The sequence below is a fragment of the Nicotiana tomentosiformis genome, chromosome 5, assembly GCF_000390325.3.
Source record: "Nicotiana tomentosiformis chromosome 5, ASM39032v3, whole genome shotgun sequence".
Lineage (NCBI taxonomy): Eukaryota > Viridiplantae > Streptophyta > Magnoliopsida > Solanales > Solanaceae > Nicotiana > Nicotiana tomentosiformis.
In genome coordinates this window covers 124,618,309-124,631,638 of record NC_090816.1, presented here as the reverse complement: position 1 = coordinate 124,631,638, position 13,330 = coordinate 124,618,309, and the positions used below count along the sequence as shown (strand labels likewise).

Below are 13,330 nucleotides of genomic sequence, written 5' to 3'. Positions count from 1 at the left end.
CCAAGTGGGTATTTATAGAAGAAGTTCTTAAAAGGGTCCCACGAGGGAATTAAAAATCATTTTCTTGACTTTTCTTCATTTTTTTCACTATTCCGTATATTTGTGGTGGAGGGTAAATACGTTTTTATTCTTAAAAAGATTTGTCGGATTCGAGTAAGAATAAAATTATTGTTAATAGAGAGCCACATTACCAGGAGCGTAGGTACTACTTTAATTTTAGTTTCGGACGAATTCAATAACTTTTGTTTAGAATTCATAATTAAATATGCATAGATATTTAATTGCGAATCCAGTAACGAAAATGAATTATAGGTTCAGTGACATTCAGAATTCATAAATTTCAAATTCTGATTCCGCCTCTACACATTATCTTCTAACATTGGCATAGCCACCTATAACTAAGTCATGTCAACTAACACGAAAATTATACTGTTTTATTAGGTAAAAAAATTATTTTATGCATGTATATTCTATGTTGAATCATTTAACTTTTTCGTGTGTTTAATTTTTAAATTTTTACACCCCTTAATTAAAAAAATTAAAAAAACTCGGCCACTGCCCCTAATGTAGAATTTTCCAACTTAAGTGTAAATTAGTCTAGCCCCAAAATAAATAAATAACAAAGAAAATCATTTTTGCTTTTTACTCTTTTTTTATTTTTTTCTGCCTTGATTTGGTAGCATCATGTTTTCAGTTATGTTTTCAGTTGTCCGCAGTTTGGTTGCTCAGATTCATACCGTCATTTTCAACGTCTCTCTCTAAATGACGTGGCTTTTGTCTTTGTAAGCGGATAAAGCTATGTTGTATGAAATGACTGAAAACACCTTGCACCAACCTTGTTGACAGGGTTATTTTTGTCTTTCCAGCTTGTTATGATTTGGCATGAAAGTTTAATAGAATCTAATTGGATCTATGGTGGGGACAATGAAAATTATTTTTTGGTTTTTATTGATTGTTGAGTCATGTCAACAAAAAGTGTTAGGAACTAGTATTGAAAATATTAAAAATATTTAATGATACTAAACTAAGACAAATTTATATAAGACGACGTGGATATTGTCGCCACAAATAGACAACTCTAACTTACTTAAAATTGAAACGTAATATTTTCTCTAGTTTCTTTTTTTGTCATTTTAACCAACAAATTTGGTCCAAATATTTGTTGTTTAAAAATAAAAAATAGATTAATTACTCCAAGAAGACATATAGCCAAATATTATTCATAAAGATAAGAATAATTAGTAAGTATAATTTATAGTTGATGCTATTAAATTATTTTCTTTATGGTGTCTCAAGTCTTAAACGACAAATAAAAAGGATTGACATAGAGGCAATTTCATGATTTAAACTTGAAACGTTTTATCTTAAAGTTTTTAGCATTGCATTAATTTTCTTGTAAAAATTATGATTCAAAATATAATGCCTATTAAAAAAATTCTAATCTTGCATATATTTTCATTTCGTGTTCAAATATCAATATTAGAATTCAATTAAATCCATAAAAAATACACTCCATCCGCCTTTGTTAGGCGAAGTAATAGTCATATTTTTTTTTAATAGATTTCCAAAAAAAATAAAAAAAGCATCAATCCCTACAATAATTTTATTGTATCTACTATCTCCTATGCATAGTGACTCACTCACTATGAACAAGAGATAATAAAAATTATAAAGTGGATAATGACTAAGAAAATGATAAGAAATTCAGAAACGGAAAGATATCAAATTATTAATACCAACCCATATTGTCACAAGTGTTTTAAAAGGCGTGGGCGTAAGGCGAGACATTTTACATATGCCTCAGCGAGGGGTAGGTCCCGAGCATGGGACGTAAGCCCCATATGTATTTAATTTTTAATATTTTATAAAATAATATAATGATAATAAATATTTATAAATATGTAAAATTACATAAAAATTGAAGAAAACTATAAATATGTGAAATATATACACAAAAAACTAGTCAAACAATCTATTATACGCTACTTACGAGCAATGTTTTAAAAAGCGGGGGCGTGAGGCAGGGCATTTTACTTGATATGGGGCAAGACGTAAGCCTGGAGGCGGGGGGACGTAAGCCCCATGGATCTTTAAAAATTTTAATTTATAAATTAATAAAACAACGTAATAATACAAAAAATATAAAAATATAAATTAAAAGTTAAAAATTAAAGGAACTCACATAAAAAAAATATCTAGCATGATTCTTAAGTATAAATAATGCATACAAATCACGTACAATGTCTTTTAACTTTCAAATAATTTAAAACTTATAATTTTTTTTTAAAAATGATCAAACTCCATATTTTACCTTCCTAAAAGTAAATAATTAATAAAATCCTATTAATGCGATAATTAAAATATTACTCCTTCATGAATAAATACAAATTAGTTTAAGATATCAAATTAATCAAAGTGCATAACAAGGAGGGACAAATGAGCTAAGACACGACCAATAACAAGCGAAAATATAAATTCGCAATACTATGTCTCATTATTAGAGTTATGCTCAATCTTCATATTTCTATCGATGGATAGAATTTTTATCATTAATTTGTTAAATAATTTTGAAGGTTAACGATATTAATTAGGAAATTCGACACGTGATTTGCGTTAGAACTATTAGGCGAGTCTCGAGCGTTGGGCGTTAGGCGTGCTTAGGGTGCGCGGTTGGGCGCTTGAGGCGTAAGCCTCACAGAACTAAGCCTCATACATGAGCCCCAGGGCATTTTGCAAATGCTCCGCCCAGGTGCGAGCCCCAAACAAGTCCCAAAAATGCCTTTTAAAACACCATTATTACCAAAAATATTGAACGGATATCTTCGAAATGGCGAGGTCTCCACTTTTCTAGTTCGGCTAAAGCTGTCAACTAGCTGGAATAAGGCAGAACTCTGTTTGGTAAGTCAATTCATTTAGTAGAGTTTCAACCCATTTGTAGTTAATGGTTGGAGGCTGATACTATTAAAGGATAAATTTATTGAAAAAAATATATTTTTAGCCGCTATAAAAGATAATAACCGATAAAATATATTTTTTTTGTATGTGTATTATACATATAATATATATTTTTTGGCTAGCGAATACAATTAGTTTCAGTCGACCTAAATCTGTTGACAGGCACTGTATGACTTCTACCGATATTTGCTCATGATACCTAAAGCTCCCAATATTTGGTCCAATATTTTATTTTCTATCCAACTTGCACTCTAATAATTTTACGAGGTAGTTGTCACCTTTCCCTAGCACAACTACCGAGTAAATCTGTCTTGCAAGCTTAGATAGTGAAAAGAAATTATATAATATTTTTTCTGCTAAAATATTATGATTCTCAACCTACTTTATTCATAGAGCTCCTTGAATGCATTCGATCCAAAATAAGGAAGTATCCGTTTTGTCAAACTAATTTGGCTCAAAACAAAAAGTTTTAGAAATCAAGAAAATGTTAGACGTCACTTATTCGAATTAATGATCCAAAAGGTTTGAGATTTGAGGAGATATAAAGGGGTAACTTGGTCAAATGGTTGTTATGATTATTGCTAGTAAATATTTTTCTTAATTAATGGGTCAAAACCTTAAATAACACTATATTTAAAACGGAGGGATTATTTTTTTTTTTATTTTTTATAATAGTTGATCAAATAGCCAACTTCAAATTACTTGAAATTATAATAATAATAGAGGCTGTTTGGGAACTTTGTTGTATGATTTACAAATCACCGACACTCGTCTTTTGTGCCGCAATGGTTTGGTAGATTGATTTCTAACTTTCTATTTCTTATATTTTTATTTTTTAAATTCTGTTACATCAATACAAAAGAGTCCTATGTAGCACGACGTGTGTGTATTATATATATATATATATATATATATATATATATATATATATTGTTGTCGCAAAAACTTTCTTTTTTCCAACAATCCCTACAAGAATCTGTCATTAGCAAATCCTATATTAATGATTACCGTAAACAAGTATAAACAAGAGTGTTAGATTAGATAGTGTTTGATGGAATATTTCAAAAGATGTTGTTTTGTCACCCATTGGAAAAAGGAAGAAAGAAAGAAAGAAATGTTTAAAAGTATTTGTTTGTCTTATATAGTTTGAATATTTTTAAGGATGTTTTGGAGGAAAATTAAAATTTGACGATATTATTAATAGTCAAGATTAAGATTGGGCACTTGGACTTTTGGCCAGTTAAGTAGTCCGGAATTAATATTTTAGTCACCTATTATTTTATTAATTAATTATATTCAGAAAAATGTTTTTAATAGTATTCTTTTAAATTCAAAAGGTGGCTATTGGTTTTAAAATGTGTCTTTTATAAAGAGATGAGTATGTTAATTTCAATAGACTCCTAGAGATATTATAAATACCCCTATCATCTCCAAAACAAGATATATTTGAAACTTTTCATCTCTTTCTCTTCTACTTATTTTCTACAACTCATAAATGTTATGTTCTTAAGAAAATTTGAGTTGATTGCTGAAACTCGAATTTCAGAGGCTTTGTAAAATCCTGGAGGAATTATGCTATTATCCATACAACAACAAAGTGGAAGTTTAAATTCCTTAAGGACAGTGATTACACTAACGAAGCCAGATTATTTCATCCCATTATTTTTCTAACAAAGAGATACACTAAGAATTTTTGGCGGGTCCTTTAAAAAAATGGTAAAGTTATCTCTGTATGACTTATAGGTCACGGGCTCGAGCCGTAGAAGTATCACTAGTGCTTGCATTAGAGTTGGTTGTTGTAATTATGGCCAATATTTTGGCTAATGAAGTCCATCTCACATAAGCATAAGCATCTTTGCAAAGTGTAAATTTTGTTGGCAATATTCTTTGGGACCCAAAAATATTGCATTATGTGTTGGACATCATTTGCACAAGTTGTATCTCTTCTTTTACACCTAAGAGGTCAAGATTTTTTTGCCTATAAAAGGGAAGGCCATTAGTTCATTTTAGACACACAAATAAGACTTCTTCAATTCTTGTTTCTTCCTTTATTCTTTTATTAAGAGTGTTTTGTATGAGAGTTAGTGTTGGGAAGCACTTGTATGAACCCTTTCTTTGGAGTGATCTTGTGAGGCTATTCCCTTAGGGTATTTGGGATTAATTAGAGTATTTACTCTAATTTTGTACTCTCTTTTGTACTCTTATTGTTATAGTAAATTGCTCCTCTTCGCTTGTGAACGTAGGTCACTTTGACCGAACCACGTTAAATTTGTGTCTTCTTTATCTACTTTAATTGTCGTTGTTATTAACTTTTATTGTCTTTGTTATTGTCATTATACCGTTGTTTGGCTAAATTTCGCACCACCTGGGTTCCCGATCCTAACAAGTTGGTATCAGAGCCGGATCTAACCGGGTTAGTTTCAATAGCCAAAATGACTCTAACAAAGACCTATGTTGAGAAATTTGATCGAAGTGCAAACTTCGAAATGTGGCAATTAAAGATGGAAGCTATCCTAATTCAGGATGACTTAGACTTGGTGTTGCATGGGAAGGAGAAGAAGCCAGATAAAATAACGGACGATGAGTTTGTCATCATAGACAAAAAGGCAAAAGTAGGTATCATTTTAAATCTCTCAAATGAGGTTTTACGTGAAGTTTATGTAGAAACCACAGGTAAAGGCATGTGGAAAAAATTGAAAACCTTATATATGAAGAGGACGGTGAAAAATAGACTTTACCTGAAGTAGAAGCTTTATACAATTCGTATGGGTGAAGGTACCTCTATTCTCTCTCATCTTGATACCTTTGATTCCATTCTTATGGATTTGAGTAATATAGATTCTGAAATTAAAGATGAGGATCAAGTCGTGTTACTGCTTTGTTCTCTACCCCCATCTTTTAAGCATATAAGAGATATTATGCTTGATTCAAAGGATAATATCTCTTATAAGGATATTAAATCTATTTTAAAATCAAAAGAACAGATAGATAGTGATATTACTGGGGAAGCTAGTGGAACTCAAGCGGAAGTTGGCTTGTTTGTTAGGGGCAAATCCGACTACATATCCAGATACAATAATTTAGAGTGTCGCTATTGTCATAAGAAAGGTCACACTATCTCCGAATATTATAAGCTGAAAAATAAAGAAAAGCATAAGGAAAGGAAAAATGAGCACAAAAATACTGACATTGCCGAAGCAAGTGTAGCTGCTGATGAGACTGAGAGAACTATTTTTTTAGCAACTAATAATAGTTTCAAATCTAACAATGAGTGGATTTTAGATTCGGGTTGTTCTTATCATATGTGTCACAATCGGTATTTATTTACCACATATGAATCTATTGGAGATGGAGTTATCTTGATGGGCAATAATGCTGCCTGCAAAGTTTTTGAAAAAGGTACAGTCCGAATCAAAATGCACGATGGTGTGGTGAGAATTCTCACTGATGTTAGACATGTTCCTGACTTGAAGAAAAATATCATCTCTTTGGGCACTCTAGAATCTCTTGGGTGCAAGTACACAGGTGGAGGTGGAGTTCTGAAAGTTTCTCATAGTGCTCTTTTGATCATGAAAGCACACAGATCTGGTTCGTTGTATACTTTATTGGGATCCACTTTTATATGCCTTACTACAGTTTCGGTATCAGACAACTTGTGTGATTTTGATGGCATTAAATTTTGACATATGCCCATTGGGGCTTTTGCGAAGAAGTTGGAGCAAATTTACTATATCAGCCAAAATTAGGCCAAGGTGGAGATTTGTAATTATGGCCAATATTTTGGCTAATGGAGTCCATTTCACATAAGCATAAGTATCTTTGCAAAGTGTAGACTTTGTTGGCAATATTTTTTGGGACCCAAAAATATTGCATTGTGTGTTGGATATCATTTGCACAAGTTGTATCTCTTCTTTTACACCTAAGAGGTCAAGACTTTTTTGCCTATAAAAGGGAAGACCATTAGTTCATTTTAGACACACCAACAAGACTTGTCTTCAATTCTTGTTTCTTCCTTTCTTCCTTTATTAAGAGTGTTTTGTATGAGAGATAGTGTTGGAAAGCACTTGTGTGAACCCTTTCTTTGAAGTGATCTTGTGAGGTTATTCCCTTAGGGTATTTGAGATTAATTAAAGTATTTACTCTAATTTTGTACTCTCTTTTGTACTCTTATTGTTATAGTAAATTTTTCCTCTCCGCTTGTGGACGTAGGTCACTTTGACCGAACCACGTTAAATTTGTGTCTTCTTTATCTACTTTAATTGTCGTTGTTATCAATTTCCATTGTCTTTGTTATTGTCATTATACCGTTGTTTGGTTAAATTTCGCACCACCCGGATTTTCGATCCTAACAGTTGTCTATATCATATCCCTTAAAATGCGGTCATTCTCCGGATCCTATGTGAACGCGAGATACCTTATATAGTGACTGCCTTTTTACCCTAAGAATTATAAAGTGGATAATGATGGCAGAAATGATAAATAATTAAAAACTTGAGGTCTCTGCTTTGCTAGTTTGGCAAAAGTTGTCAGATTAGCTTAGTAGCATAGCTTTGTTTGGTTAGTCAATTAATTTACCATAGTTTCAACTACCAATAGTTAATGGTTGGGTGTTGATACTATTAAAGTATAAATTTATTGTGTGGCATTTTTATGAGAATCATAGTTTACTCATATATACTCGAAGCTTCCATGGATAAGGTTAATATCGAAAGCTACAACTTACCAACAACTAAGTTTAATTAATTTAGTTCTAAGAGTTCATCATCAATAAACAAATTGCCTAACTCTTTTTATAGAATCATGCTTCTTTCGTGGTGTATTATTCGTGCCAAACAAGAAATGTTTTTTTTTCGCTTACCTTTTTGTTTTGTCTGTTTGTATATTATTGAAAAATTAAGCGACACAACATATATATATATATATATATATATTGTATTTATTATTTGTAACTATACTTTCAAAAAATTATCATTTATAATATATTCAAATTTTATAACAAATCCACAACTAATACTGAAATAAAAAATTAATTATTTTTTAATTGAAACAAAAGAGCAACAAATTCTCATAGTTTAATTAGTTAGAACACCCGCTTAGTAAGCAAAAGTCTCGAGTTTGACTCTCAATGAGAACGTTCTATTTTTTTTTATGTATTTTACTTTGATTATATTTGCTACACAAACGAATACAATCGATACAGATATCATTTTCAAAACATTATATTCGTTCTGCGCTCAATACAATTGCACGAATGATACCGTCGATACTTGCGAGAACGAATATAGTTGACACATGCTCTATTCATTGCGCGTGATACAAGCTGGTAACAATTAAACAATAACTACGAATAGTAATTTGACAAACTATAATTATATAGGGTAATTAGGCTCTAAACTACAATGCTTTATGACAATTTCTCTATATTATTCGTGGTTTTCTACGGCCCAACCAGTTCTGACATGGTTTTCTACGGCTCAACCAGTTCTGACCAGTACACATCCTCTCTGAGTTTTTAATGGGCCTTAGCCCATTTGCGCAATGTAAGGCCCGTTAAATCTAACCTAAAAATGCATGATTGGATGAACATAATCAAATTAGGCATCATATAATCATTCACAAAAAGATTATACCATCATAAATTAAGAAACATAATGCAATAAATCGGACAGAATACACGACATTTTCACAACATTAACAAATAAAAACCACATAATTTAGAATCCATAGTTGTAGTGGCCAAGCCTTTCAAGTCTAAAAGAGAAGAAACCTTTATACATGAAGTTTAAGAGAGAAGGAACCCTTTTCAATTACACTAAAAATTATTATTATAACTTGAAAGAGTTTAGGAGCAGAGACTTTAGACCTACTTATTCATCTTCTTAGGAGGTTTGGGTCATTACAGCTGAAACCATTGTGTTCATTCCACACATACCATGTCCTCTACAAAGCTTGTAGTAGCCGTGTTCGCCCCATCGCTTTCCCCACGAGTTCTTTATGATCCAATATGGCTGGTTGCTCAATCTCAAGATTGAGAACCCCTTCGAGCCATAACCAACTAGCAAAACTCCGTGGTTTATCCACCTCTTTCCACATATTAGCGGACACGATACACCTCCGATGTACGTTTGCATAAACACAGCGTTCAACCCGACTACACAAACAAATTTTCAAGTACCCTTTAGTCTAGTGGAGATCTTCGTGCACATATCATATCAAGAAATGGTTGCGATGAGGGGTGCTTACCTGCGAGTGGTCCATGATTGACTAAATAAGCAGCGATTTGTTGCTCATCGATGGGAATATTGGTGAAGTTCGAAACTTTTACAGCGACTTTGTCTGGATTAAACTTGCAGTCGCCGCGTTTACCAGTATATGGATATGAATCTTCCTCTTCTATTCCTCCTGCCTCAATTAAGTACTTGTAAGCATTCGTCATTAGGCCTCCCGAGCATCCAGAATCACAAGCTTTTTTGTCCTTTATGTCACACTTTACACAAGAAAAAGAATGGTCATAAGTCACGAATGTATACGGTACTAAGTACAAAACAAATCTGAGAAGAGCTAACCGTGTGATCACAATCTACAAGTTGTTGTTCACTAAGATTAAGAAGCTTGCCGGTAGCAATGAAGTTGGCGCCTTCAATGGATCCAGTCGTGCTAAACGCCCAGCATGATCCGCAAGTCCCCTGCATTCACGAATCAATGAATATCACTATAATTAACCAGAATAACATCTGTTTTCACCTCTCTCTAGGATATAGGAATTTCTACAATATGACTCAAATATATACAAATATACAAGTAGAACAAGAAGCATGCATGTTGCTCATAGCTAGGATTTTCAATTTTGTTTGCTAAAGGAACTAGAACATGATTTGTCACACCAAAAGATTCAAGTCATCTGTTCAATATTGAAATCATGATAAAAATATTTTGCCCATCCAAAATACAGTATTTATGTGCTTTTAGAAGTAGTGCATCCGCCGTTGATTAGAGTAAGCTTGATATATCTCATGAAAGTTGATTCTAGCCCGGGAATAGAGCCGCCTCCAAGGTGGGACTTATTGGCACAGATCTGATTGAATTACTCTGGCCGGGCCGGGCTGGCACCCGGTGGAAAACCAAAAAATATACATCATCTTGATATTCTGAAATGAATCAACTCCATAAAGGCGTACTAATGTTTTCATATAGCTTCTAATTGTTTGAGTTTTGTTATAAAAGTAGCTAGGAATCTTAAAGCATTAGGCTCACTTAACAAATTATACTAATCAACTCTCCAAAGGCTAAATAAGAAAGTAAATTCATGAAAGATTTAAATTATTTGCAAACTTATTAATTTTAATAAAGTGAAGCAAAATTGGCATAGTCTTTTGTTTTGAGGTTTGCAAATTGGTGTTAACTTCATTATACATGCTGACAATTTTATTCTATCAATGTATTTTAACATGTAGTAATATGTATCAATAATGTAGTAAGCATCTGCTTTATTTTTCATTTTCAGATTATTAATCTCACTTCTACGGACGGTAGCTTATAGTTATGAGATAACCTGATAGTATCAAAAAGTTACTACATAATACTGCCAATGTATAACTCCCTCTATTATTTGTGTGGTTTAGATAGTTAAGCTTTTTAATTTTGACCGAAGTATAAAGTTTTTTAAAGCAAATTTATGGGAAACTATGTATACTGTAAGTAACAAAAATTAAACCAAAGCAAGCTTTTTCCATACTGATAACATACAACTCACCTGCATCTTGACCTCAGTAACAGCACCTTTCTCTCTCCAATCAAAACTCTCCGGCAATCCCTTCACTTCCAGCGGCGGCGCGTGTCCCTGCCTCAACAAGGAAGTCGTCCGGCCAACACCTTTAACACCCATATACATCTTCTCAAATTCCTCTTCCGTTAAATCAGAGAACTGAGTAACTCCATGAACAGCCGTAGGATCCAAAGCCTGGTGTTCAGCTGCCTTTAATAGATTCTTAGCAAAAACCCCGAGACGGTGTATATACTCCTCGCGTGTAGTATACTCTTTACTGTATTCTTGTATGAATGACTTGAACCGGTGTTCGGTGGCGGTGCCGAGGAGGTTGTGGTGGTGGTTAACGGCGGAAGCGGTGGTTGTTGGGTAGTTTTGGTCGTCAGTGACTTGCCGGATTTTGAAAGCTTCTGGAATTATTGCTGCTGCATGTTGGAATGGAAGGACAGAAAATGCGCATGTTAGAATTGTAACGCTTAAAGCGTAAGTTAGACCTAAACCCCCTCCTTTTTCCATTTTTTGGTTCTTTTATAAGTTCTTGCTCTGCTCTTTTAGCTTTGTTTTTTCGGTTCTGTGTGTTTTGACGTAGGTTGAAGAAGAAATAGGCAAATGGTTTACGTGACAGGTAGTGGAATTACGAATTTGGTCATTTGACTTCAATATTGAAAATCGGCCCTTTTCTTGTATTTATTTAAGTATCTTCCCTAGTTTTAACACTCACTTAAAATAGAGTATAAATTTGTAGGGTTCGTTTGATTCGTGAGATAAGGTATAATAATTTTACGATAAAATATAAAATTATTTTATTTCGTGATTGGTTTTGGGTATTACTTAGTTTGAGAAATTATTTTATACTTAAATAATAAAATTATTTATCTCATACAAAAAGTGGGATAACTAATTTTATGAGGTATTCCAACCGAGATATCGTTATCTATCTCATCCTAGTAACCAAATATCGCCTTAATTCGTACATATAAAGAGGAGAAATAAGCAAAAAAAAAATTTAAAAGGCTATCCAATCATTAAAATGAAAAAGACCAAAAATAAATATTAGATATTCAATTGTTAGACTTTTTTTTTTATATTTATATTCGAAGTTCGGTGAAGATCAATCTTCTTTTATACATTTTGACTTCGACTTTTATTGTATTTCTCTATTTATGAAAAAAAAAAGGTTCATATTTTATCTCTAAAAAATAATCGAACTCTTAGGCTAAATCTTAAATTTTTATATGAAAAAGTGCTATATATGTGTGTGTGATTTAACTTTAAAATTGACTACTTAATAACAATATAAAAATGGAAAGTGAACATTAATAGAGAAAGAGGAGTGTAAATTAAAAACAAATAAAGAAAAGGCAAAAGAAAGCAATTTATTTATGGGGAAGTAATGGTTATGGAGCTAGGGGCAATTTCGGGAATTCAAGCCTTACCTTCATTATTGCTGCATGCAAATCGTTCACTTGGTTGTAAAGCACGTGTAGGGAGTTCAAAACGGCAAGCTTCTATTTGTTCCCCACGTACACAAACTGCCCTACTTTGTCCACTTATAAGTTTCTCTTGCAAATTGCCCCCCGCACTGTTTCTATTTACACATTACTCACCTGACAACTACTTATATTAGACTTCAGTACACATTTATTATCCAACTATGCTAACTTATAAATTTATTTACCCCTAGTAGAGAGGTTATTATTTAAGTATATTCTCATATATGATTGAAAATACTATTTGGAGTTTATATTTCAATTTTGAGGGAATTTGGTAAATATTCGAGTTGATTTTGATTGTAATTTAAGATTGAAACATGGAGAAGAAAAAGATGACATAAATATATTGTATATATTGTGTATGTCGGGTGTATAAACGACATATATAAACATATACAACTAACATAATTATATATAAATGAAGAATTAACCATATAGCCACCATCTAATCTTTTAAACTAAAAATAGTTGTCATATATATATATATATATATATATATATATATATATGTAAAATTCATATATAATATATGTATAACTGGGTAAAATTAATGTATAATCTATGCATCCTGGCTAGAAAAAATAAATATTGAATATGATAGGCTATTTGTGTAACAATTCCTATATAAATTGTACATAAATTATACTATGAATTATGTACACAAAATATTGTATACAAGTTGTATATAAATTATATATAAATTGTAGCTTTTATTGGATTCTGTATAACAAAAAAAAATTGTATTCTAGTTACATAGAAAATATAGCCTTTGACAAATATTTATATATTTTTTGTAAAAAATAATAATAATAATAAAAAATAATCTTTAGCTATTTTTGTAAATAATAAAATCTAGATAAATTGGATAAATATTATCCTAATTTTGTATATATACGGAAAAATTCCTATTAGTAAAAGAGATTTTTACCTTACTATACTACATATGAAACTTTATTACCCTCCCTAATCAAGTTTTAACTTAATTACATAGTCATATACAATTTACCAATTATATACAAATAAGTTTTAAATGAGTATTCCTTTATATTAGGAATTGAATAAGGAATATCAGTTATTTCCTCATCCCTTTATATATACAACATATATACAAATCATA

The 13,330-nt window shown here is 31.8% G+C and overlaps 1 protein-coding gene across 1 annotated transcript; it reads right to left on the bottom strand.

The window, feature by feature from the left end:
- Nucleotides 1–8,652: 8,652 nt before the first annotated feature.
- Nucleotides 8,653–11,310, bottom strand: LOC104109786 (probable cysteine protease RD19D). The gene is made up of 4 exons (XM_009619146.4): nucleotides 10,709–11,310; nucleotides 9,522–9,641; nucleotides 9,199–9,442; nucleotides 8,653–9,106 (listed from the first exon to the last, which is right to left on the bottom strand). Exons 1-4 carry the CDS (start codon nucleotides 11,234–11,236, stop codon nucleotides 8,835–8,837), a joined length of 1,164 nt encoding a protein of 387 aa, XP_009617441.1. The 5' UTR covers nucleotides 11,237–11,310; the 3' UTR covers nucleotides 8,653–8,834.
- Nucleotides 11,311–13,330: the final 2,020 nt, after the last annotated feature.